This window comes from Pararge aegeria, chromosome 14, assembly GCF_905163445.1.
Source record: "Pararge aegeria chromosome 14, ilParAegt1.1, whole genome shotgun sequence".
Taxonomy (NCBI): Eukaryota; Metazoa; Arthropoda; class Insecta; order Lepidoptera; family Nymphalidae; genus Pararge; species Pararge aegeria.
In genome coordinates, this window is record NC_053193.1 from 3,693,201 (window position 1) to 3,720,292 (window position 27,092).

The 27,092-nt window shown below is 36.4% G+C and overlaps 4 protein-coding genes across 5 annotated transcripts; 2 read left to right on the forward strand and 2 right to left on the reverse strand.

Moving 5' to 3' along the window:
* Nucleotides 1-38: 38 nt before the first annotated feature.
* LOC120629300 (developmentally-regulated GTP-binding protein 2) lies at nucleotides 39-10,992 on the reverse strand. Its single transcript, XM_039898204.1, has 8 exons — nucleotides 10,704-10,992; nucleotides 9,843-10,003; nucleotides 8,963-9,133; nucleotides 8,038-8,181; nucleotides 7,247-7,354; nucleotides 6,180-6,337; nucleotides 4,232-4,358; nucleotides 39-2,706 (listed from the first exon to the last, which is right to left on the reverse strand). Exons 1-8 carry the CDS (start codon nucleotides 10,765-10,767, stop codon nucleotides 2,545-2,547), a joined length of 1,095 nt encoding a protein of 364 aa, XP_039754138.1. The 5' UTR covers nucleotides 10,768-10,992; the 3' UTR covers nucleotides 39-2,544.
* A 361-nt stretch (nucleotides 10,993-11,353) lies between these two features.
* Nucleotides 11,354-26,666, forward strand: LOC120629265. The gene is made up of 13 exons (XM_039898149.1): nucleotides 11,354-11,481; nucleotides 11,680-11,774; nucleotides 12,251-12,448; nucleotides 12,523-12,680; nucleotides 12,784-12,981; nucleotides 13,062-13,155; nucleotides 13,341-13,482; nucleotides 14,363-14,546; nucleotides 16,331-16,449; nucleotides 17,756-17,847; nucleotides 23,647-23,942; nucleotides 24,929-25,128; nucleotides 25,731-26,666. Exons 1-13 carry the CDS (start codon nucleotides 11,438-11,440, stop codon nucleotides 25,927-25,929), a joined length of 2,019 nt encoding a protein of 672 aa, XP_039754083.1. The 5' UTR covers nucleotides 11,354-11,437; the 3' UTR covers nucleotides 25,930-26,666.
* On the forward strand, nucleotides 20,099-22,741 carry LOC120629263 (putative nuclease HARBI1). 2 transcript variants are annotated; one of them, XM_039898146.1, is made up of 3 exons: nucleotides 20,099-20,711; nucleotides 21,702-21,901; nucleotides 22,102-22,741. In XM_039898146.1, exons 1-3 carry the CDS (start codon nucleotides 20,304-20,306, stop codon nucleotides 22,112-22,114), a joined length of 621 nt encoding a protein of 206 aa, XP_039754080.1. In that variant the 5' UTR covers nucleotides 20,099-20,303; the 3' UTR covers nucleotides 22,115-22,741. The 2 variants fall into 2 exon arrangements, with proteins under 2 accessions (XP_039754080.1, XP_039754079.1); XM_039898145.1 differs by having other exon boundaries at nucleotides 20,104-20,711; nucleotides 21,702-22,741.
* LOC120629264 lies at nucleotides 20,795-22,954 on the reverse strand. The gene is made up of 2 exons (XM_039898148.1): nucleotides 22,534-22,954; nucleotides 20,795-21,453 (listed from the first exon to the last, which is right to left on the reverse strand). The coding sequence occupies exons 1-2, from the start codon at nucleotides 22,858-22,860 to the stop codon at nucleotides 20,845-20,847; spliced, it is 936 nt and encodes a 311-aa protein (XP_039754082.1). The 5' UTR covers nucleotides 22,861-22,954; the 3' UTR covers nucleotides 20,795-20,844.
* Nucleotides 26,667-27,092: the final 426 nt, after the last annotated feature.

The window sequence follows — 27,092 nt, forward strand, 5'->3', positions numbered from 1 at the left end:
TAATAGAGGAATGGTAACAGTAAAATAAAATAAACAAATAATAATTGAATAAATAATTTATTGCAACAATATTTCGTACAGCCACTGTCTATTTTAAGTAGCACTTTAGCATTAACAAATTAGCACTTTAGCAATATAAACTATCCAGTACCTTAAGTGCAATTGAAGTAGTGGACTTTTGAGGCACATACGGTTGCTTGAACACTTCGAGTCGTAGTATAACTACCTTCAGTCCATGGGACGGCAGGGCAGACATCGAGCCTTAAAATTCTCCTATAACGCCTCGGAGTCGATTGCTAAACATTGGAATATGAATCCTAATACCACTGCTTACGTATGAATTATGATTGAGTAAAGATAAAATGACCCTGGTGTTCTTAAGGCCAGCCTTAATGCGTGATTTTCGCACTCGTTCCTTTGAAATAAAGCATGGTTCATACGAAGCCAGTGGGCCAGCGCTAGTTTAACAAACAAGCCACCGCGAGCCCGTACCTTGTTTAGTCGAGGGAATCGGTCAGCACTGGGTTGGTTTGAAGAACTTGTTACACCAGTCCTACTGGCAGCCAATGCTGGCTTTTTATATTTAACTTGTCTTCCTTTTCATTACTTTTTCCAATGTAAAGTATGTTTTAAAATAGAAGAAAAACAATTGTGTTGAACGACATAAAAACAAATGGATATTCTTTAAGAATTGTATGCATGCTTTTATTAGTTTTAAATATTTTCAAAATTATACTTACACTGAAAAATAATTAATAAAAGATTGTTTTCATATTAAGATATGTAAGTAAAAAATGGAGTGCATAAACTATGCCTTAATTAAGTTTTCATAAAAACACTGATGTATTATTAATCGGTGACTGGTTGCTCCTATACCAATGACATAAGACATAAAGTGTCTCTGGGACTAAAAATTTTTAGTTATTCAAATTTAAGTTCCTTGGACACTCGTATGACAGCTTCACAACGTACAGCGCCAAAATGGCGTCAAAAACAAAGTGACAACTGCCTAGTGGTAAACCTATTGACGGGGGCTTTCTCCAATCGCGCAAAACAGTATGATTTTAAAACGACGTATAATTTATTTATTTTACCTCTTGTTAGTGCGGCAGGGCCACTTAAACTAACAAGATAGAACTACATAATTTATGGATAACTGATAACTGTGAGACAAAGAATGAAAGATTACAATAACGTCATAAAAGACATGATATTAGTATAGTGTACTAAAGTAAGTATGTGTATGATATACATTCTTTGATCAGTAGCCTATTACAGTCCACTTATGACTGAAGGCCTCTCAGAATGGGATGATTTGTCCTGAATCACTGCTGAACGTTCTTTGATATACTTTGACGTTAATAAAATAAAGTTTCTAATTCCTAAACATAACGTCAACAATTATTAAATAATGAATTAAACAATAGTAGTAAGCCCCCAGTGTTGTAAATTAACTCACATATATGCTAGCGTAAATGTCATTTTTATGCAGGAGCAACATTTTAATTTGTATGTATTAACAGATTAACGTTTATAAACTTAACTTTTGAGGTTGATAAGTTACAACAAACATATAATCGGCTTATCGGTTATGAAAGTATTGACTACACTTTAGGACAGAAAATAAGTAATTAATAATGGCTTAAAAAATTAACTAAGGTACAATAAAAAAATATTTTAATTCCATAAGCACTTTATAATATACAGATTATAATAATTAAAAAAGTATAAACATAACTTTAATATACCACATACATTAAAATTAAGTCTCACTGTATCAGAACGCACAGTGTATGAATTTACCAACCATCGAACTTAATGGTTTTTTTCTTATGGCGGTGCCCAGTGAAAGTTGTCATGTTACCAAATCTTACACCCAAGTTATTTTTATTTTTCTCAACTGGTGGTAAGACGACGCTGTCTGAGATGTCAGCGAGACTCACATTTTTGTTGGTGTACCAGACTAGAGAAAATTCAGAAATTTTAATTTCGGGATAGATATCGGGACCTCCGGCTCATAAGACATCGGTAAGTTAAGTCGTTGAATAGTGACATCAAATCGTCTAAAGTCTAACGAAAGAAGCGCCGCTTCGCACCGCACCGCGCCTCTTACACTCGTCATAGGATGCCTCTTATACCAAACAACTAATTTAATTATCCTTTTTTTTTTTTCCAATGTAAACCATAGTATGACGAAACAAATTAATTCAGTATGTATGAAATGTCTGATTTACGTAGATTTGACGTCTTTTAATTTGGAAACTTTTTTTTATAGTTATAATCGATGGACCAAGCCGATAACTCGCTTGATGGTAAGTGGAAAACTATAGCCTGTAATCAGAACTACACTAGCAGGGCATGCAAGGAGAACGTCCTGCAACGTGCCGTCATGGGCCCGTAATTACACCGGTAACCACGCCCTTCAGACCGGTATATAATGTTGCTTAGCGGCAGAAAAAGGATTAAGGCGGTAGTACTTCCCCTAATCAACAACTCCAGTAAACTTACACTAAAGGCACTGGTTTGGTCTTTCCCAGCGGTGGGCTACTTCTTGATGAGCTGGACAACATCCTGGTCGTGAACGGAGTGCGAGATGCCCACGCGCTGCGGAGAGTACTTGGTGCTGGTGCCCCACACCAGCGCGTACTTGAGAGCGCTCGCCAGGGTCCGGTGGATGGAGTGGCACACGTGCTCGATTGTGACGCCCTGCGCAGACAGAGAGTATAAACTTTTTTGAAGTGCAAAATTATTTCACTATTTATTATATAGAGGGTTAAATGAATATTTCCAGAAATTTCTCAACCTTGTAGTTTTGTCAATAAAACTAACAACTATTGTCCACCAGCCAAGCCACGGAACAGGAAATAGCTCTGCGTATGTGCATATATACACTAATCTACAGTGGCGTGCACACGGTTTCTTACCAGGGAATGCATACAGTATAAAAATTGCATGAAACGGCAAAAATTCCCCTCTAATACTACTTATGTCAAATAATTTGGGTATGCAGTGCTTTTGTGCAAGTATGAAGTGCAAGACACTGCTAATCTAATGTTAATAGCGGGACTTCAGAAACAGCGACCCTTAAAGGTTTAACATTAGGTATATTTTGGCCGAGGCGCAGTGGGCCTTGATCCTGCTTTCTGAGTCCAAGGCCTAAGGTTCGATTCCCACAACTGGATGTTTGTGTAATGAACATGAATGTTTTTCAGTGTCTGGTTGTTTATATATATGTCGGCGCGAAGGTGTTCTACACCTCATTTACCGGCGTCAAAATAATTAAGATTTATTAATTAACTTCTTTTAAACTGTTTCAATCACAAACTAAGCTTTTACTGACAATCATGTGTTAAAACTCACAACATAATTTTGTAAACACAATTAGTCGGTGTCAACAAGTTTTTACAACAGATGATTGTACAAGCATGCTTTGGTATAAGTACCGGTGGCCGATATCTCGCAAGGGATTATTACTCGAGACGTCGGACCGTTCGGACGTCTGAAAGTATTCGTAATAAAAACAGAAAACAACAAGTTGTGGTTTTAATCGTGATGGACGGAAATATTGAAGTTAGTGACGTCAGTATCACGGACGTCACTCTTTCTAAAAACAACTCGGAGGCTCTTGAGCCGTCATATATATTATAAGTATTTATGTATATCTATATATATATATAAAAGAAAGTTGTTTTAGTTACACCATTTATAACTCGAGAAAGGCTAGACCAATTTTTATGATATTTGATTTTTTGGATTTCTCTTAGACCGGAATAGGATAATAAGTTTTTAAATATAACATTAAAAAAAATGATCCGCGGTACGAAGTTCGCCGGGACATCTAGTTATTCATAAAATTATTCATCATCTGAGTACCCATAATGCAATCTACGCTTACTTTGGGGACTAGATGGCGATATGGTTATTGTCGTAGAATATTTATTTATAATTTTTGGAATTTAGATTACTGTTTTTACCTACACTTGGAGCAATTATCAATTTTATAAGGTGGCCTTCCTATTCAGGTGACGCTACAGTCGCTATATGACTGATGTGAAAAGGCATATACTAATTTCGGCGCCGATGGTAGGAGAGCCGAAGCTTAATTGGAGAAAGCGCTCAGACCGCGATTGCCAGAGAGTCGCAGGTTCAAATCCTGTCGGTTCCGAAAATTTTTATATGCTTTTTAAATTTTTATTTATTTATTTTGTTTTGACGACAGTAGGATACTCACCCTTCTAAGAATAAGTCCGTCGTCAAAGTCTGGGGGCTGTCCAGGCTTCTTAGTGTAAACTCGGATAAGGGACAGGTATTCCCAAAGCGTCTCCAGTAGATAGTCCAAGTTTAGCTTCATGTTACAACTGCAAAATATTTTATTTATTTATTTAAACAGTAGCTGATGTCCGGGAATTCGTCTGCGCCTTCGTTCTAAAAAAAAATTAAGTATTCAGTATCGCTAAGCCTTAAATGAGGGGTTCGCTGCTGTCCGCTGAGGAGTTCTGTCCTCTATCTCCTACCACATTCATCAGATCTACACAAAGATTGGGCAAAAATAAACACATATTACAACCTCTATAGTACAAAAATAATTATTTAAATCGGTTATAATTTCTCGGAGTTATGGTGTAAAATCGTCAAACACTTTCATCCCCTCTCCCAAAGGAATCGAGCTTAATGTCGGGATAAAAAGTATCATATATTACTTCTAACACTTCCAAGAATATGTATACAAAGTTTCATGAGGATCGATTAAGTAGTTTTTGCGTAAAAGCGTAACAAACAAACTTATATTAACATTTATAATATTAGTAGGGATTAATGCAGAACAAAGTAATAAATTTCATTAATTTCCTGCTGGGAGGCTTTGGCCGAGGTTAATTTCCACACTAAAGACGAAGATGTGCCGCTAAGCGATTTAGTTTACCGGTGCGATGTCGCCTAGAAACCGATTAGGAGTATGACTACCATACTACCTAACAGGTTGGCCCGCTGCCATCTTGGACTGCATCACTCACACAACTTGTAGTGGAATAAAACAAAAATATGCAAAAATGCGGCCTTATCACTAAAAGTGATCTCTTCCAGGCTATATTAACTAACGGAATAAGGCAATGAGTGACGGGAATTCGCAATTCTATACATATAGAACATAAACATAACTGTGTTAGAAGGTAAAGGATTTTTTTAAATATTTTTTATTCCACTACAGGTTAGCCCTGGACTGCACTCTCACCTGGTGGTGAGTGATAATCTAAGATGGCAGATAGCTAACTTGTTGGAGAGTTCAGTAGTCTTACCTCCTAATAGTTTTCTATACGACATCGCACCGGAACACTAAATTGTTAAGCGGCACGTGTTTGTCGGTAGGATGGTAACTAGCCACGCCCAAAGCCTACCAGACCAGACCAGAGATAATTCCGAAATAGTAAATTCGCAATTTGCCTTTGACGGGAATCCTACCCGGGACCCCCTACTTAAATTTTACATTTCGAAGCGTGTGCTCAGGAGCTATTGCATTTGGTTAAACCATCTCCTTTCTACCATCGAATTGCGAGGCACCGTTTTGCTTCTTCCTTTATGATCCGAACCGCAAAGGTCTGGAATGCCCTTCCATCTTCCATCTTCCCCGATTCCTATAATCTGGGTACCTTCAAATCAAGAGTGAATAGGCATCTTCTAGGCAAGCGCGCCCAAAATGACGCTGCATCAACACTTACCAACAGGTGTGATTGCAGTCAAGCACTTGTCTACACATTTATTATTTTATTTTATTTATTAGGGACAACAAACAGTCGTGCACGAAAAATGCAGCTAGAAATACACTGTCGCCTGCATTTGCATTGCAATTGCACCATTACATACATTTATTCCACACTCACCAGTATAAGATGTGAGGTACTCATTGGGTTTTACACCTATGATAAAATAAATCTGATTCCTTTACCTGTGAGCTTAACAGATAACATATGTGCCCATTCAATTATTTTCTTCACTTAAGTTTTTACCAAAGCATCGATTTATTTCAATAAAAAAACTTAAACAAAAAAGAAAAACCACTAGCACATTACCCACATCATTGTCCACGAATTACCATAAATTAAAAAAAAAAATCACAGCGTTACGTCAGCGAGGTCGTCGTTTTTTGGAATGGCCAGCATCTTTAGGAAGTGGTGGTAAAGTACCTGACAACGACGGAGTGTGGTTGTCGCGCTATCCTGTCCACCTCCTGGATTGATATCTGGTCGATCTTATTGTACACGTACAGGCAAGGCAGGTACACGCGGTTGCCGAGGATGACGTCGATCAGGTCATCCGCAGTGCAGTCTTCACGGAACAGCACCTGCGGATCAAAATATCTGTCTGGTGGAATTATGAAAATTGAGCTTACTTTGCTATACACCGCGAAAAGCAGGAGAATCTGTATGGTGTTATTTATATTACTCCAATCCTTATACTACTATATCCTTATAATCCTACTACTAAGTAAATGAATAATTGTTAAGTTCAGAAACGTGCGTAAAGGGTATTAAAGAAAAGGGCTTGACTAGTAGAATAATGAACACCTTATTGAAAGTATTTGTAAAGATAGGTTTTTTTTAAATTTCAAGTCATGGGCTTACCTATAGTGAAATAAGAAAATATATACATAAAAATGTGAAACTATAGGCTACTAGTTCTTTCACGCGGTTTCGTCCACAACATCCAATTTATTTTTTATAATTACAATTGATGGAACTCAGTCCGTTGATGGCATGATAGTAAGTTGAAAATATAGATATCTGATGAATGTTTTTTGTGAATATTATATACATTGTCTGTATATATATAAGTATTTATGTATATTGTTCATAAAAATATTCATCAGTTATCTTAGTAGCCATAACACAAGCTTCGTTTACTTTGAGGCTGGATGGCGACGTGTGTATTGTCGTAGTGTATTTATTTATTTTATCATCATCATCATATCAACCAATTACTCAAGCACTGGACCAGCGTGGTGGACTACGGTCTTAAACTCTTCTCATTGTGGGAGGAGATCCGTGCCCTGTAATGGATTGATATGATGATGACGATGAATACACATATTAACAACCAGACACTGAAAAACATTAATGTTTATCACGCAAACATTTTCCACTTGTGGGAATTGAAACCACGGCCTTGGAATAAGAAAGCAGGGTCGTGCCCACTGCGCCAATCGGCTGTTAATTAAATTTTAATATTTTCAATAATTTATTTAGTGTTTTACCTCCGCATTGAAAATTTTGTATTCATGCAAAATCATTTGGACCATCTTCTCATCCACTTTAGTGAGCTGACAAGTTGAGTTGAAAGACAGTCCGCCTCCCTTCTTAACCTGGAAATTGTGAAATACAAATTTAATGATTAATAACTCTTTATTTTAAGGCTATAATCCCATAACATTAAATAGATTGATAGTTAGTTATAAAATAGGAATCGTGTGCACATGTTTAATTTTAGCCTATATAAATAATTTTAAGAATGAATTAAAGTGTTTGTAATTGAACATATTACTAATAGACCCGTTATACAACGTGTAACGGAATTACGCAATACTATTTAAATGTGCATAAGTATATTTCGTAAGGAATCAGCCGGTTCAAATATTAAATCAAGACAATCATATTTTTCCAAATAAAGTAATTCAACACATTGTTTACTTATGACAGCCCTATCGAAGTTAAAACATCGACACGCGCATAGTACCTAATAAAGTGACAGGAGTCACTTGATTTTACTTTTGCATGTGATGTTAGGGCTGTATCCGACTTCTTTCAGTAAAAACTATGGCAATGGTTTACTCAAAAACTATTAGCTCTTCAGTTTCACAGATAAGTCTCAGAGACAGTAAATAACATACCTCTAAAGAACGGAGTGTGTCCTCAGTGCGAAGAACTACTGCCTTACTGCCCCTTTTCATTGTGGGAGGAGAGCACGTAGTGGGCAGGTAATAAGTTGATATGATGAATACTTAACCTACCTACGTATGTAATGTTGATAGATATATATTGCTAGTACCTTGAAATATATATTGGGCTTGTTTTTATTCAGTCTGATGCCCACACTCTCCAACTCGCGTTCGAGCAGCTGCCGGTGCACATATGGCTTTGTAGCGTCTAGCATCATTAGCACCAGGTCCGCAGTACGCGCTACTGCAATCACCTGAAATCCATTAAAATATTTGATAGAAGCAGGCTTTACTAAACGTTGCGGAATTAAATGATATACATCCATGATCTCAGATGTTGGCTTAGCAAATGTTCACTGTAAGTAAACATCTGCTGAGGATACTCCAGTGTCAGAGTGAAATATGCATAGAAACATGTACACTGCGGAAGATCTGTTTGGTTATTTTTTTCCCTGTACGTGTTAGCCCTCGACTGCAATCTCACCTGGTGGTATTAGAGATAAGCAGTCTAAGATAGTAGCAGGCTTACCTGTTAGAGAGTATGATAGTAATACATGACATCGCACCAGAACAAAAATTGGCTTAGGGCACGTCTTTGTTGTTAGGGTAACTAGACACAGCCAGCCTCCCACTAGACCAGACCAGACCTCTGCCAGGAATCGAACCCGTGAATTCCTACTGAAACTTACAGCGCTCATCGTTGCGCCAGGGAAGATGTCAATTGGTTTTGAGTATAAAGATTGAAGGAGTTATAAATTTTTGAGTATAAAGATTGAAGGAGTTATAAATTGCGACAAACAGATTCATTATTTATTTTAATACTAGCTGCTGCCTGCATACTGTTCTCGCGTTTGTTACGGTTATTGAAAACTACAACCTTTCAACTAACTTTATGCCAAAGATTTACTAGTGATTAGGTGAAGACAACACCAACAAACATACAAACACACTGTCTCATTTATAATATTATTAAGGATTGTCATTAAAGGGACTAGAGACATCAACACACATAAAAATTATTTATTAGATATATACCTGCCGTCCTCTACCCTTTCCCTGAGCAGCACCTTCAATGATTCCAGGCAGATCAAGTAATTGAATGTTGGCACCCCTGTACTCTATTACCCCAGGGATACATGTCAGAGTGGTGAACTCGTAGCTTGCCGCCTCTGAGTGTGTGTGCGTTAGGGTAGACAGCAGGGTTGACTAGAAAACAAGTGAATTATCATTTATATATTGTTCATACTGCACATTTCTCAGAGTGAAAAAAGAAATGCTTTTTCTTGTCAGAGACAATAAATTAAATTAACTACATGCACGCTTCAAAAGGTGTTACTGGAATGAACTTAATTATTATAATTTTAAATTAATTTACTGTCAAAATATTGAAAAAATAAATTCACAATAAAAATAATTATTTAATCAACATTATTAAAAACTATCTTACTTTTCTACGTTATCTGATTTTTTTATAATTTATTCTGCACTGTAACAAGGTTATACTAACTATTATTTTCAGTGACCAAGTGACAAAGAAATAGTCTTAAGTGACATGGAATCAATCTCTGTGAGAACATTCTCACTGAAAACTCATTAAGATCAGACAATAACATGTATTGGATTTCAGCAGGCATTGTGTAATCTTTATCAGCAACAGAGTTATAGAAATGTGGAATGCCTTGCCTGAAGATGTAGTGACTGGAGTATCACTGAATCAGTTTAAGAATAGACTGGATAAACATCAAAAAGACAAAGAGCACAAGAAATGATATAGACGCATCAGAGAAAGCTGTTTAGTCTATTATATAATAATAATAATAATAATGTATAACTTTGAAATTAACTAAACAGAACTAAATAATGTGCTGGGAAATGTTGTGTTCAATGTCCTATGCAAAACCTACCCTGTTCTTACCTTACCAACTGAGGGGAATCCTATAAGAGCTACTCTGGCATCACCTGATTTTAACACATCAAACCCTTCTCCTTTATCCCCACCTTTTTTTGAGGGCTCAAGCAGCTGTGACCTATATTTAGCTAGCTTCGCTTTTAACAGACCCAAGTGGTACTCGGTAGCTGAAATGGTAAGTAATTATTAATGGTTAAATTTTTTATTTAAAAGATGTTAGTTTTAAAGAATTGTTCTAAAAAAGAATTTATAGCTCATTTTTCTTGTTTGATACATATTACAGAAACGTTACTTAGAGTTTTTACAGCTCAGCACCAAAAGTTCTGTTGGATAATAAAATGGAAAGCCAATGTAACATACTTGTAACAGATTTTTGCTCTGTTTGTTTATGCAGAGATAGTCCAGAATGGTGAGATGGTGATAACAAAAAGAACACCCGGCTAAGTTTGTTGTGGGCTTCTTCTTAGACCAGGGCGCGATTGGAACCCTCGTAGCTTTAGTTTTAAGTTTACGATTGTAGTTATCGCCATCACTACACACTGCTATGTACACATTTTGTATATAATAACGCATCAAAAGTGCCATCTATGTGCCTATTTGAATAAAGATATATTTGACTTTGAATTGAGGTTTGTCTAAGAAACGTACATAATGGATGTCTTCATGAATGAAGGAATGAATACACTTTTATTGTACACCAAAGAAAAAAGAGTTATAGAGATATACACATAGAGTAAGAGAGGTTGTCTAGCAACCTAATAATTAGAGCTACAATTGTATTTAAATCTTATTTTACATGGAATAAAACAATATTATAACAGCTGTTGTAGTATTCTAGGACAGTAGCTTAAGTCATTTATATAGTACCTTTATTCTTCTGAGTTCTTGCTATTTCCTTCTCGATTTCAGAAATCTTTTCCAAAATACCCATGGTTTAGAGAAAAACTAATAAACAACACCTAAATAAAATCTAACAACAAAACGATATGCTTTTAAATGTAACACAACAAGAGTATCATAGCAACCCAGAGCTTATAGCTATATACAGCAAACATTTATTACCATACAAGTATTTTTAATTTATAAAAGCGTTAAAATAAAAAGTTAGGTTATTAATTTACGTTGGCCGCTGGACAGCCACAGACTTTTAACTTGTCAATAAGACGATGTATTTGTGACAGCTGTCACTGGCAAACCACAAGCTAATTCCCAAAAATTATATAAGGTGGTGGCCATGCAATTCGTGGAGTCACGGACCATTCATAGTGCCATAGTTCCTAAACTCTCCACAGAATTAATTCATTTCAGTCTTTACAAAAATGAATTAATATATTACAATCGTACTATTAGAATCAATTATAAAGGTTAAAAACGGAAAAAAGCACTCTTGCCACCATATATTAAATAAGAAGGGGTATTAGTTAGAAAACTAATAAATTGCCTACACAAAAACTTTTTCTGAAAATTGCTGGTGTTAAAAGGGTAGGAAACACTTAGTGTTTTCAGATTGGTATATTTTAAGACCTAGACACTGATAATAGCAACCATCGAGATCTATACTAGAAACTTCAACATGAAATTTTAAGATCAATCAAAATAAAATGTTGATTTCAAAGTGGCTTTTTTCAATCCTCTTTGTAAAAAGGTATTTGCTTCGGATGATTCTATATTTTCAATAGTATAAATATTGTACTGTTATAAATATATTAATATTAGCCTAATTACCTTTTACCCCCGCTACTGAGCAAAAGCTTCCTTTTTCGTTAAGACCTCGTTAAGACATACCACGCTGCTGAAATACAGGTTGATGAGTTACATTAAAAATTATTTTTTATGTCGTTAGTGGATTCTCGCTACAAAAGCAAACGAAATCATTGGAAGAGTTAGAAGTACATTATGAAGATGAAAAAAATTCTATGATTGCAATGGCAGAAACAGGTATTTTGATTGATTACTATTGTAATTTTTTTTTCTGTACTGTATATTATGCAATTTAGTTCTGCCCACACCATTAAACTGTCGAACTGAGCTGCATTGCTAGAGGCTAGGCCATGTCAACTTTGATATCCCATGGATCTAAACAGATTGTTTACGCACTTAATTATAAGTGTATTAACACCATTGCAAGCATTGCCAGCTACTTTTTTGCGAACACCTGAAATATGGTATTTTCGAATCAAGAGCCTAAGCCTAATAGCTGATCATCAAATGTATTCATCTTTTAGGGAAGCGTGTCTTTACACCCTTATGCTGCATCATTAATTAATCAGTTACCATCAGAATTAACTGCATTCAAGTTCTTAAAATAAAAAGGAAACGTGATAAATAAATATAGTATGCATTGAATGCTATTTTATAGGTAATGCTGTTTTATCTACATAAGTGTACGAATTTCAAAAATGATATATTTACAGAGGATATTATTTACGAAGATTTTTATGATGAATTGGACAATAGAATAAAAACTGATAATTCAATGGATATTATCTTCTTTGGACCTCCCAGTTCCTTTTTGAGATTAGATGCTGAAACAATATTACATTTATTATCAACTACTAAAAAGAATGACATCCCAATATCTAGAGCTATATTGGCTTGGGATATTGTTACTGGTAAATAATATAAAATAAACCTTAAATTTTTTTCGACTATGCTTTTTTCAGTATTTGCTTTTTTTAAATTGTAGATGGTAAAACTGCTGCATTTTTACAAGGAAGGGAGCTTTTAGCCTTTGAACGGTTATTGAATGTCATACCTGAAGAAGATTTGTACTATGTTGATTTCGGAGACTCATCTGTTTTTAATTACTTTTCAAAACGTTATGTTCCTCTGCATAATAGAAAGGTAAATGTGTTTAAAATACACGTACTCAAAATTCTATCAACTGTCAAATCAATCACTCATTAATAATTTATTTTAACATTTAAACAAAACTGTTTATATATAGTTCGGAATATTAGCAGCAGCATACAGGCGATATTATGGCAATGATTGGTATAAAAGCGCTTCGCAAATAAATGAGTTGGGCTATTTAATTTGTGGATTTCCTTCTCACGATCTACGAAGAATAGCGCCAGACACATTCAAGGAGCTCACATTTGATGTATTAAGTAAACTCGATAGATGTAATGTGGAACAAACGAAGGTAATTTCTTAATTATTGCACTGAGTTACTTTAGTGGATGTGAATTACTGTAAAATATAAACTGATTTATTACATTTCAGACTTTATATGACATTGCTACACACCCGGATGCATATGGAGAACCGTATAAATGGTCATCCCACGAAGTTGGACGTCTAAATATTCTATTTAATTGTAGTGTTAATTTTCTATATACTACACATACTACTCCATAAACTAGTTTATTCGTTTTCATATTTGCTCAAGGCTTTGCCTATTTAGATGGCCGGGTTTTTCTTGGTATATTATGATCATTATTTTTTTGTTAACTACTTGTGCCAAAATATGCAAATAACGTCATGAATTTTTCAATATTTCAGGTATACCGAGACAACAAATCAGTTCTATACAATTAGAAGCCATTACAGCAGTTAGTCCTAATGTTATGAAACACATGAATCAAAAAAAACTGGAGTTCTTTACTATGCAACAAATTATAAGAATGAATCCTAAAACTAGACGCATTTATATTCTAAGAATTCAATTAAAAAATAGTCTTGATACTAGCCAAATTACTAGGAAAGACGCTGTTATAGTGAAACCGAGTATTTTTATGATATCTGTATGCTTGGTCACCCTTTTTTAATTTTTTAAAGTTTAAATAGCCGTTACAATAATTAAAATACATTATCAAAGTTTTAAATGGTTTTAAATATAATACATTTTTAAATGTAATATGTTAATATTTATTTACACCTAATACGGTAGAATTCACGTAGAATTTAAAAAATATCAATTAAAACACTATTCGCAAATAAAGTTGTTTGATTGTCTACTATTACGAATTTCCAAATTTCTAATTCGGTCAGAACTACCGATAAATATCAAATATTTTTTTAAAATTTTAAATGATGGACGAATCAAAATAAATGCTGCTCACATTCTGATTTAAGGTTTTAAATCAAGGAACGCTAGTGGATAATTCTCGGAAATGCCAAAATTTTAAATTTTGACTTCGGAACTATAAACAATGAACTTCCGTATAATGTAACTTTTATACGTTTTTGCAATTCATTTATTATTAAATATTTTTAAATCAGTTTATTCTTCTCTTCATTATTATTTTAGATATTTTACACTAATTTAAAAATCTGTAGTTTTGTAAAATTAAATTTCGTAAAATAACAAGTAGTTATTTGACTGTGATTTAGAATTCTTTATTCCAAGGTCATTTTATTTTGATTTTTTACGCAGCAGCGCCATTTAGTGTTTTAGAAATGCGCCATTTTATTATACCTTTCTATGAAGTTCGCTCGTTTTTGTTGCTCAAAAGAAGGGCAAATACGCGGTAATTAAATATTATTCAATATTTATTATTATTATTTATTATAAGATTAAAATCTATATCGAAAATGCCTTCTGTTAAGCATTATTCATCAAGTGAAGTGAATCAGTACGAATTGTCCGCAAGATTATTATCGCTGACTGAAAATACTTCGTATACTTTAACGCAAATAAATGGCCAGAGGATTTATAAAAAAGCACCGCATGCTTGGAGTGGCCCGGAGCCATCGAGGAATTGTGAGGTAACTATTTTTAAAATTACCACAATAATTTATGAGCCCGGTTTGATTCCCGCCATTTCGCCATATTTGACTTATTTATTCCACGAAGTAAGGAATCGGATAATTTTTTTTCAACTGGTAGGTATTTTTCACGTTTCTCATGGATCTTTGTCTTTTAGTAAACATAGGCAGGACAGACTGCTTACGTGCTCCGCTCCGAGGAAAGCTAAAGACCGATTTCGGTCACCCATCCATTTACCGCCAAACTGCTTTGTTACCATAAATTGGGCAACCCGTTAACTAAAAGATTAGACCTCGCTGGAATGTGACTCCTCTCCCACTTCCCCGCTCACTAAGACAATACTAACACAGTATACCAAGAGTTTTTCTAAGAGTACCTAAATATCCAATATGAATAATGATGCCTTTTTGCACACCGTATGAATTTGACGCTCATTTACACCATGCGTCGCAGTGACGTCATCGACGCCAGGTCCAATGTTTTAGTAAACGGGTTGTTGTATTTAGAAATTTGTTTTATCCACGCCTGTGCCTGAGTGAATTCGTACATCCGATTGATGGGCTGCAGTGGAGATCCACATGATGACGACATTAATAAATGACCAGAATTAGCGCTGCCTAGGCTTGGGTCACGGTGCCTGCATGTAGGATGTAGGCCATAGTATAATTCTAAAGATGGCGACTTCGAAAAATGCCCACCATTATCTTATTGTGATTAGGCCCGAACCACACTAGTGCGGTTGGTGGAGACTGCAAGTTGAAATGACTCTTAAGCCGGATCCATACTCTGCTAGACTCAAAGGCTGCAAAAGTTCTCGCATTTAACTCAATTTGTCCATTGCTCGCTACTTAAGCGCCTTGCGTCCTTCAAATCCGGCCATAAAGTCGGATCCACACTCTCGCACTATCGGTGACTAGCGAAGGCTGCAGGAAGTGCTTGCTTTTATCACTCAATTTTGGCTTTGCTCGATTTGTGCAGCGCCTCGAGATGAAGCCGGATCTAAACTGCTAGAGGCTCGCACGATTGGTAACTAGCGATGGCTGCAAGAGTGCTTAAATTTAACACTCAATTTTGGCATTTGCTCGCTTCGTTTAGTGTCACGCGTCTTAACTCCGGCTATTAAGCCGGATGCACACTGCCAGAGGCTCTCGCACCGGTCGTGAGTAGCGAAGGCTGCAAAAGTTCTAGCATTTAACTCAAATTGTCCATTGCTCGCTTCTTTAGCGTCTCGCGTAATTCAAATCCGGCCATAAAGCCGGATCCACACTCGTACTTTCGGTAACTAGCGAAGGCTGCAAGAGTGCTTGCTTTTATCACCCATTTTTGAATGAAGCCGGATCCACACTGCAAGAAGCTCGTGTCGTGAGCGTGGAAGGCTTTGGCCTTGGCTAGTTACCCTGCCAACATTCCGTCAAGCGATTAAGCATTCGGATACAATGAAGCTTAGAACCTAAGAGGGTATGGGTTTAATATAATTGTCATACCCCTAATAAGCTAGATCGCCGACATCTTAGACTGCATCACGACCATCATCGGGTGAGCGCACTCTTGTCGAGAAAAAAAAGAAAACCAAGAACCATGAACAGAAGTATATTTTTATATCGATAGAATTAAACTTATAACTAAACTAATTACTGGGTGAATGGTGCCAGGAATGCTCGCTGCATTTCCGCGCTGAACAGCCAGGCCTATTCTTTGCTCAAAAAATGATTCAAATGAGTCAACTCAAACTTTGTGTCAAATGTCTATAAAATAACAAATAAATGCCAAGTCATAATGATAGGTGTTCATCGGGCGTATTCCACACGACTGCTTCGAGGACACGTTGGTGCCACTGTTCCGGCAGGCGGGGGAGCTGTTCGAGTTTCGTTTGATGATCAACTTCTCTGGATGGAATCGAGGGTGAGATTTTATTAAGAGTAATCTTATATATTATGTAAAGCTGAAGAGTTTGTTGGTGTTTGCTTTAACGCCATGATCTTAGAAACTAATGATCCGATTTAAAAGTTCTTTCAGTGTTCGATATTCCATTTATCGAGGAAGGCTATAGTATTTATATCATCACGCTTAGACCAATAGGAGCATAGCACCAATGAAGAATGTTTCGAAATCGGGGATTGTTTCTCCTTTTGAGATGTTCCGCTTAAACAGTAAAAGTTTGGATAAAATCTGATTTGGCAAAGTAGTTGCCTTTTAAAAGTTCTTAAAAAAAAAGCTTACGCAACGCTTACGTTTACGCTGTCGCGTATATCTATCTCTCAAGATTACTTATTTACTTATTAGCGCTCGAAGTCGCGAGAGCCCGCTAGTCCTGTATATTAGGCTGGACCAAAGCGGCACAAGATTTTGGTATTTTGAACTTTTATGTGAGCGCTTGACTGCAACCTTACCTGATGGTAAGCGATGATGCAGCCTAAGGTGGAGCGCGCTTGCCTAGAAGATGCCTATTCACTCTTGATTTGAAGGTACTCATATTGTAGGCACTGGGGAAAATGGAAGCTGGAAGGGCATTCCAGATCCTAGCGGTGCGGATCAGAAACGAAGATACGAAGCGCTTCGTGCGCGTCCGCGGTATATCGACCACGTAAGGACGACATGTAGGGGACCACGAACTCCCTAACCAAAGAAGACCTATCCAAGAAGACCTATGCCCAGTAGTAGACGCTCATTGGATTAACACTGTAATTAGTGAAACTATTCTATGTATGACTGTTTGCATGACGTAAGAAAATACGCTTTGATAGCCTAGTAGTTCGGGCTTTAGCCTTCATTTCGGAGGACCGAGTGCGATTTTTTATTTCAAGCAATTAAGAAAAATATCACTTGCTTTAACGGGGAAGGAGAATATCGTGAGGAACCCTGCATGGCTGAGAGTTCTTCATAACCGATTGAATGGCGTGTAAAGTCTATCAATCTCGGGTAATGTAGTGGGCCGGCAATGTCACGATTTCGTTTAACTTCCATACTCCCTAAGAGGCCCTTAGCCCTTTACAATCTTAGACTGCAGTTATCTCTTGCCACAGAGTGAGATTGCAGTCAAGGACTGACTTGAAATGAAATAAAATATCTCGTGATCCTAGTCGCATATTTTGCTACTGTGTAATTAAAAATTGCCGATTTTTACGACTTGTTTAGTAGTAACAACTATCACTGTAAGGTTTTTGCCTATACTGAAAATGGATAAAGTTAAAAAATTTTATTCTTCTAGGTACGCTTTCGCGATGTATACCACGGAAATCGAGGCCAGCCACGCTATACGTTTGTTCAACAACTACATGATAAGACCGTCGTGGCAATTGGGTAAATGAAATTTGTATTTCATTAATATTAAGTTTTTTAAGGCTATGTAATATTAACACAAAGGTATGCAATGACTAAACACTGCCCTCCTCAAGCTATAACGTCGTTAACCAACATTCGACCAAATCTGTTATTTTTTCTATCTAATTTGCTGTAGTTTTCGATATAGCAATATGAAGAAAGTCTTTACATTTACCTATTTATATGATATAAATAGGTAATTATAAGACTAAAAAGCCAAAAATCTCTTGCTTTAATTATAATTTACTCTAGAAACTTCCAAATACAGTTATTCGAAAGTGCTCTGTACTCTACATTTTCATAGTTTCAAGTTTTTTATATGTCTATTAGTTATCAAATGGCATCGTTTCTTTATATTTTCACGCTTTTTCGATCATATCTCGAAACTTGGTCATTATAGTTAGCGACACTTTAGCTTTAAGTCGACAGAACTATAACCTCCCTTTAAAATCCGTGTCGTATAATTTCTCGCTGGCGCATGATTGCTAATTCATTATATGTGGTGTGCTATATAGGCAATATCTCATAAGTATGCTTCGGGTGTGAAACTTGCGTAGGCAAATAATAAATGACATAATTTATTTAAGTCTGGCTTCCGCGGACTAAAGAAAATAAAAAAAAAGGTATTTTGTCCTCGCAGTCTACGCTACTACAGTAGGTAAGAAGTTTTCCGCAAATTAACTTATTGTAGTTTTGTACCAAATTTTTATGCATACGAACAGTGGCGTGCATACAGACTCCAGAGTATGCACAGGGTATGCAGATTATATAAAATAATAATAAATCTCCAGTACGAGTTATAAAAAAACTTAAGGATTTTTATAGGAGAGTTATAAAAACCCTACCCTTAAATTTTTATAACTCGTACTGGTTTAATATAACTTATTTCATATCATCTGCATACCCTGTGCATACCCTCTATGCACGCCACGAATACGTCCAGTGGAAAGCAACATATCTCTCCTAACCTGTTCAGTAAAATGTTCTAAATGCGAAAGTTGCTGCGTGAAAGAAGTTCAAAGCAACAAACACACTTTGGCATTTATAAGATACGATATTCCTGTTGAAATTTTCCATTTTGTATAAACTGCTTGATAAATGGCTACCACGCTTGAACAATGAATATCCCATGCACGCCAATGGATATACATATTATTCTACGACCAAATCATGGTCCGTCCCGTCGAGTTAATTCTCTACAACGACACCTACCTAGTATATGTATAACAATGAAGAGGTTATATCTGCGTCCTCTTCATAAAATGTCCCAGTGTTGAGTCAAATAAGGTTAAATACTAAATATGTCACAAAGAGACATACATAATATACAAACATACCTAAACGTGTAAGTTACACGTCTTCTTTCATACTTTCAGCTACACGCATACAAACATTCTCCTATTATACAAACACAGCACACAAGCAAAGGAATCTCCATTAAATAATGTGAAGTCGCAATTAAACCTTGACAAACTGCATACGTATTTTCTTTTAAACTATCCGCAACCTGCAAGCTAAAACTAACCTTAATACAATTAATATTAATAACAACATTATGTGAACGTAAATTAGCTATGCCATACCGCCAAATCTCGGCCCATCCCGTCGAGTTTATTTTTAATACCATAGCTTGGTGTGTAACAATGCACTGTATTACTTGCGACCTCTATATAAAATGTCCGCACTCGTATCATGTTACGTATGTGTCACATCCAGGCCTCGACCTGTTTTAATAATCCTTTAAACTCGTAGATAGGTTCATAAATTATTGTAAAAATATACTTTTTATTTGTTCAAGGTTTATTAATTGATTAGAACACTACATACATGTAGTTCTAATTAAACAATTTAATGGAAGTCCAAATATGTTGCAATGTTAAATGAGTCCTTAAATGGGCTTCTTCATGCTTACTTGTACATAGAATTCTTATTTCTAACCGGTTTGCTATTGACGGAACCAATCATTTATATTTTTTTCTCAAAATATACGAGGGTACAAAATTAATGATAGCTGTTGATGCGTAAAAAAGTTCCACTTAACCGGGTTTTATTTAGGGACGAACGATGAGTGCTATCATTTGGTGAGCGTTAACTGGGTTGATTGACCGCTCGCATTTGATGATTTATGCGAGATATGCTTGTATTCTTAATTTAAACCCGTATACAGTGTACCCCTAAATCAGATTGGTATAAAGATTGTAGAAAATAAATTGCACCTTATGGTGCTCCCACATTGCCGTTATAAAATGTTTGTAAACATTTTATAACACCAAAACATTTACTAACAAATGTTAACAATTGTTGCACTTTGTTAGAAACTGTTACATGTTATAAGTGCTCCTACATTGATGGAAAATGTTTAAACATTTTATAACATCTAGTATTGGCTCGCAGTTTGGTTTCGCCTTCTGAGGGCTGAGGACGTCTACACGAAAATGGAAGAAGATTTGCTCATTGGAATAGCTTTTATTTTTTGTTTAAAAAAGAAGAAAAAGCGCTCTTATTGGATGCGCCAAACGCTAAAAGCTAGAGGAAAATATAGTGCCACAGACTATCTCAAGGATTTAGGTATTGATGGTTGCTTAAAAGATTTTATAAGAATGAACAGTTCCGAATTTGAATATCTACAAAATTTAATTGGGGCAAAAATAGGCAAACGAGACACTACATTTAGAAAATCTGTAAGTGTGACGGAAAGACTTGCGGTAACGTTAAGATTTTTGGCAACTGGTAGCAGTTATAAAAGTATTGGAAATGTGTTCAAGTTGTCAGACCAAGTGATATCTATTATCGTACCAGAAGTGTGCGAGGCTCTCAATGAGGTTTTAAAGGAATACATACAGGTAAGTCAAACAACATTTTTAATTATTTTTTTATTTACTTTTAATATGATCTAATCTAATCATACTTTAGGTAGGTACCTATCTTACCTTACTAATAATTTTTTTAATACTTAACAAACCAAACATGTATTTTTTAATTTTTGATTGATTCCAACAAATCGTTTAATGATTGGGTCGAATCTTGGCTTGATTCCGATAAATTAGACGGACTCTGTGTTCTTGCGCTGGTACGAGTATGTGTCCTGGAGTTATCCGAAGAACTGGTTTCAAATGAAGCCGAGGGACTCGGTGCGGTGTAGTATCCTCTCGAGCTACAGTCAGCATTATTTTCCGAAAAAGTGGATAGATTTGGTTCAGAGTTGTATCCCCAGGAACTACTAGCGGTTGGGTCTGTAAAGGTTGTTGGAAAATCATATTGTCCCATTGTCGCATTGTACAAAATATTGTTAATGTGATGTTGAGCAGTATTCTTAGCATTACTGTTTTTTATTTGTTTCAGTTTCATCGAGACATACTCTCCAAATGCGTCATTTTCATCCCTGCTTTTTCTAGATTCGTACATTCTTTGTAAAATATTTACAGCTTCTTGTTGTGTTGGATCTTGTTCTACTTCAGGCCGTCTTCTTTTCCGAAATGGTTTTGGGGTGGCGAAAGGCGTGCCCGTAGTTTCATCAGTGACAGTATTTCCTGTTTCGTTCAAACTGAGAGTGTTTTCTGAAGCAATTCTGTTTTCTTCGTTACCCTGAAAGAATAGAACTAAACGATAATTTCAAGTTATAGGCGCGTCAAATTAGCTAAAATTGTAAAAAAATCTATAACCGCGATTTTCTTTTTCTATTACTTAACAACCCTTAACTGAAATCATATTTTTTTATAGTGTATTCTATTAATATTTCATACTTAATAAAAATATCCAATAAAATTTGTTAGAATAACGAGTTATAAATTTATTTTTCGCGCCTATTTCTTAATCTTCTATTTTTGTTCCAGATACCAACAACACCTCAAGAGTGGCTACACGTGGCAAATTCATTTGAAGAAAAATGGAATTTCCCAAATTGCTTAGGAAGTATCGATGGAAAGCACGTAGCCATACAAAAGCCAATTGATAGCGGCAGTGAATATTACAACTATAAAGGATTTTACAGCGTTGTACTTTTAGCGATAGTGGACGCAGAATACAACTTTCTGTACGTGAATATTGGCTGCCAAGGACGCATAAGTGATGGCGGAGTTTTCGCAAACACAAAATTTCGAAATAAAATTAACGACAATAGTTTAAAAATACCCAGTGACAGCTCACTACCAGGCAGAAACAAACCTCTTCCTTATGTGTTCGTAACAGATGATGCGTTCCCTTTACAAAAACACTTATTAAAACCTTTTCCAGGACCACAGGATAGCAATTCTAAGGAAAGAATCTTCAGTTATAGACTGAGTCGTGCGAGGAGAACAGTAGAGAACGCATTTGGGATTTTGTCAGCCAGATTTAGAGTTTTACGAACTACAATATTATTAGATCCAGAAAAAACTACTACTTTAATTATGACATGCGTGCTACTGCATAATTTTATAAGAAAAACTGAATCGAGCATGATTTACGCTCCATCTCAATACTATGATGGAGATGACATAGTAACTGGTACACGTATCGATGGACAATGGAGATTAGAACAGCAGCAATTAACACCACTTGAAGCATGTGAATCCCTGACAGATGATGGGAAAGAAATAAGAAAAGAATTCGCAGAATATTTTTCAAATGAAGGGTTTTTGGACTGGGCATCTAAATATTATTAAAAGACGTTAAAATAAAACTCACCTGCAACCCTCCATCGACAGTTAAACTTGGAATATTTTTGCCTTTAAGGAACATGAGTTTTTTAAATGCAAACCATTTACTTGACTCATTAGCTCCTGCACCAGATTTATTAGATTTACATTCTCGGTTAAATTGACCTACGAGTGATCGAATCTTTTTTTCAATTACTTTTTTATCCATATTAAATTCACTGGCAATTTCCATCCAAGCATCGTGTTTTTTATTTCGGTCTTTGTAGCTCTCTGACATCGTGTTCCATAGTACTTCTCTTGCTTGAAACATTTCAATCAGTTTGTAAACATCATCGTTATTCCAATTACCGGACATATTTTATTGCTTGGCGCACGCGCAACCACTAATACACACGCACAGCGATGCACGCTGACACAAAGGAACTGACAAGCGAGACACCACGCGCAGCGACCTGCGTACTCTAACCCCCACCGCACCGCACCGCCTATCCCGCCATCACCCTTATAAAATGTTTACAAACAAAAGATAACACATGTTTTATTTTGTTATAATTTGTTTTGTTATAAAATGTTTACTAACATTACTAAACATTTTCTAACATGAAAATTTATTTGTGATTAAATGTTTGCTAACAAATGTTTACTAACGTTATTAAACATTTTCTAACGGCAATGTGGGAGCACCATTACAGATTCTACTGCTTTGCTTAATGTACACTGTATGAATATTTTATACGGCATGGTTTATTTTTCAAGACTTATATATTGTATTTTCTTGTATTCAAATTCAATAATGTTTTATTCATGTAGACCTTATTACAGGCACTTATGAAGCGTTCATACATTTAACATGTTACACTAATGTTAGTGATGGTGATAACTGCATTCGTTAACTTAAAACTAAAGCTAGGTTTCCAAACGCGCCCTGGTCTAAGAAGAAGCCCACAACAAAATTAGCCAGTTTTTTTTTGTTATCACCATCTCATAGTCTAGTTAATGTTGAGCTATGAAGTAAGAGCAATTCAACTCAAGCCTTCTTATCATACATGTAATCCTTAATTTCTATAAGCTTACGTAAAATTGTAAATGACGTTCAATGTAAGTTAGGGCCACGATTTTTTAAAGTTTTAAATGCCTTTAGGTGTATGCCCATCGATCAACAACTGCCGCATATTCATATCTCGAATCCCGCCAACGACGCCCTCCGACGAGATCGTGCGTCTGCTGTACGCGCTAACGGACGAGGTTCAGGAAGTTCGCATCCGTCGATCGGCCGCTTCCTGCGCCGCTATAGTCGAGTATCGGTCGCACCGCGGCGCCGCTATGGCTCGAAAGGCCTTGGTAGCGGCAGCGGCGGCCGCTTGGGGTTGCGGCGCGCGCCCTGCGGTTGATTGGTCGTTGCCGCAATCGCCGCAGTTGTTGCGGCAGTACCGCGAGGTGAGGTGTTTTGTCAACAATATAGTATGTATATATGTACATCAACTATATCCATTTTGTGACCGTACTATACATATTTATTATTGTTTTTGATAGGTACTAAACGTTTTAAGTCCCCAACTAGGTGGACAGACGAGATCAAATGAGTCGCTGGGAGCCCTGCGCGGTGGGCCAATGGCCGTGGATTTTGGAACTACCTACAAATTACGCTATGTCCAACAGTTGCCGTCTAACGGACGCGCTTAATGTCGTCTGTCCACCTCGTTGGGGGTCGACCAACGCGGTGCTTACCAGTTTGGGGCTGCATTCCAGCACCGTTCCTTAGATTATAAGAATCCGTTTTAAATGAGACACAATAAATACAATTATTATTATTTCACACCAAACACCTTTCACTGAACACACCTTTGTAGAGTTTCCTTTGTTAAATCTCAACGACTGAATCAATGTTCGGGAAGGCACTGGCCCCTAAGATGCGGGATTTCCTAGTTTAGGGGTCATGATTCCAAAGATTTATTGTACTGAGTTTTTCTAAAAATATTTTCTATTTCTATTTGACGGCCGATAGGCGCAGTGGGCAGCGACCCTGCTTTCTGAGTACAAGGCCGTGGGTTCGATTCCCACAACTGGAAAATGTTTGTGTGATGAACATGAATGTCTTTCAGTGGCTGGGTGTTTATATGTATATTATAAGTATTTATATACATAATTCATGAAAATATTCATCATTCCTCTTAGTACCGATAACACAAGCTACGCTTACTTTGGGGCTAGATGGCGATGTGTGTATTGTCGTAGTATATTTATTTAATATATTTTATTATTAACTAGCTGTTGCCCGCGACTTTGTCTGCGTTTGACTTTGTTTCGGTTTTTTGATTTTAAATTATTCAGTATCTATATCTATATACGACATTTATAATATTAGTAGGGATTATTAATTATTATTAATTGTTATTAAGATTTCATGGCGTTTGGATTTACAGATCGGCCGCTGGAGCCCCGAGCGCGGTGTTGAGCTGGTGCGCACGGACGAACCGGCGGGCGCGGCCCACGGTGCCGGCGGCTCGTACACGCTAGAGCGCTGGTCCCAGGCGCGCCGCCTGCGCATGATCCACGAAGCGCAGCGCAACGCCGCCATGCAACACGCGGCGCCCGCCGTCCCCGGCCCGACCGCGCCCAACGAGTCAGTATAACATTCGTCTTTAAACCATTCAGATAGATAGATAGATGACAGTTACAGAGGTTAGGTCATTCCATTTGTTACAAAGGGTGCTTATTTACTTATATATATATTATACAAAGATTAATTTCTTTAATTAATTTAAAATGAATTTATCATTTTTTTTTGTATTTTAAAAATGATTTCTTGGTTACTGAACTCTGTTTTCCTTCAACGTTCAAACAACTGATATTTTAATTACATAAAACGCACATAACTTAGAAAAGTTAGAGATGCGTGCTGGGATTCGAACTCGGCCCCCCGAAAGCGAAGACGAGCTCTCCTACCAACTGTTATCCGCTTCATTCACTTAAATCTTGATTTTTGGTGTAAAGTCCATAAGGTTTTTTTATCCCTTGAAATTTTCAAAATTGCACAACATTCACCCTATAAGAGTTGAGTAACCAAGAAAACCTTCTAAAATCATTTTGAAAATATGATAAATTCATTTAAAAATGAAATTAATCTTTGTATCGAGTAGGCAAATAAAAATATTATGAGCACTTTTTCGGTAGCAAAAATATACTTTCTAAAGGCAGTAAAGGTTTGATGTTCGTTGTCTACAGTTGGTCCAGTCAACTGTACGACATGGACTCCCTCGTGTCTTCCATGTCGTCTCTGAGCATGCCGGGGCTTCGCCCGGGCGTGTGGGGCGCTCCGGATCCGCCCGCACAGGGGACCGCAGCTCCGCCCCGTGACTTTAACCCCTGGACAGCTAAACATCCGATGGAGGAGTTCATACTGCCTCCTAAGGATCAGGAGTAACTTTGTGTCGGGTAGACAGTATACTCTTCAATATAGTCTACATATGTTTGGTCAGTTTGCGGCTGCGATCAAAAATATACTAGATATTCTGGCAGTCATAAATGTGTCTGTTAAAAATTCCTACCTAATTTAATTAGTTTGCTGGTTAGAAAGCCAAAGTATTAACGTCCGAAAAGCCAATAAAAGTGATATATATATATGTATATACTTATGATAACTCAGAACTCTGACTTATAATAACATATTTATTATAAGTTTCTGTGTATACCTACATATTTTTTAATAACAGATAATTTAACAGTATACTAAATTAGCAGGACTAAAAGTGGTCTTCTGTCTTTTTCTTAATGCTTCCGTTTGAAAACTCTACTTTTAGACCTGTCAATTTAGATACATTTTGTACATAGAATTTGTTCTATTGCCAGATTGTATATGGGACTGCATATCTAGTGTATTATTGATCGACGAGTTACGTTACGTATATAATATTTTCGTGATATTTTAGTTCCGCGTCTTGTCCGCATTTGGTATGGGGTACTGCTCGTTTCCGTCACGGTCTAGCATAAAATATCCTTTAGGTAACGACCTATAAGTTAACATCCATATATTTTTTGTAGACATATTGGAGGTATGTTATTGCCCATTTTTACTTATACTATTTGTTTTGTTTATTTTTTGTGTTCAATGGCGTAGCTAGCTAGCCAGGGTGTCACCCATGTGCATGACGATTGTGTTGTCCCGCCGATTGAAGTTTTTAACAGATCATTATGATTCAAACAACACTAGCAAAGTATGAAAGACTTCTCATGCTAATCAGAAATAACACGCTTTGGTTTTGGGGGAATCCCCAACCGAATTGTAATCCATTTTTCCCATTTGTTTATTAGCTGAATAGAAAGATCGACAAGTCGTAGAATATTGTATAAAAAACTCTTAAAGAATGGGCTTTGTATGTGCGCTTAATTTTTTTTTTTACTGAAAATGAACAAAGATCTCTTTGTATACATACTACCAATATTAAGACGGAGCACTAAACAAGTGTCACCCTGTGCTTTGCCATTATTTATGTTATATGTTGCACGTAAAATTTGTTATGCTACTGAATACCTCGTCGGAGATTCTTTGCACGGTATTCTATTAAGAAAACTTGGTTATAATTGAGA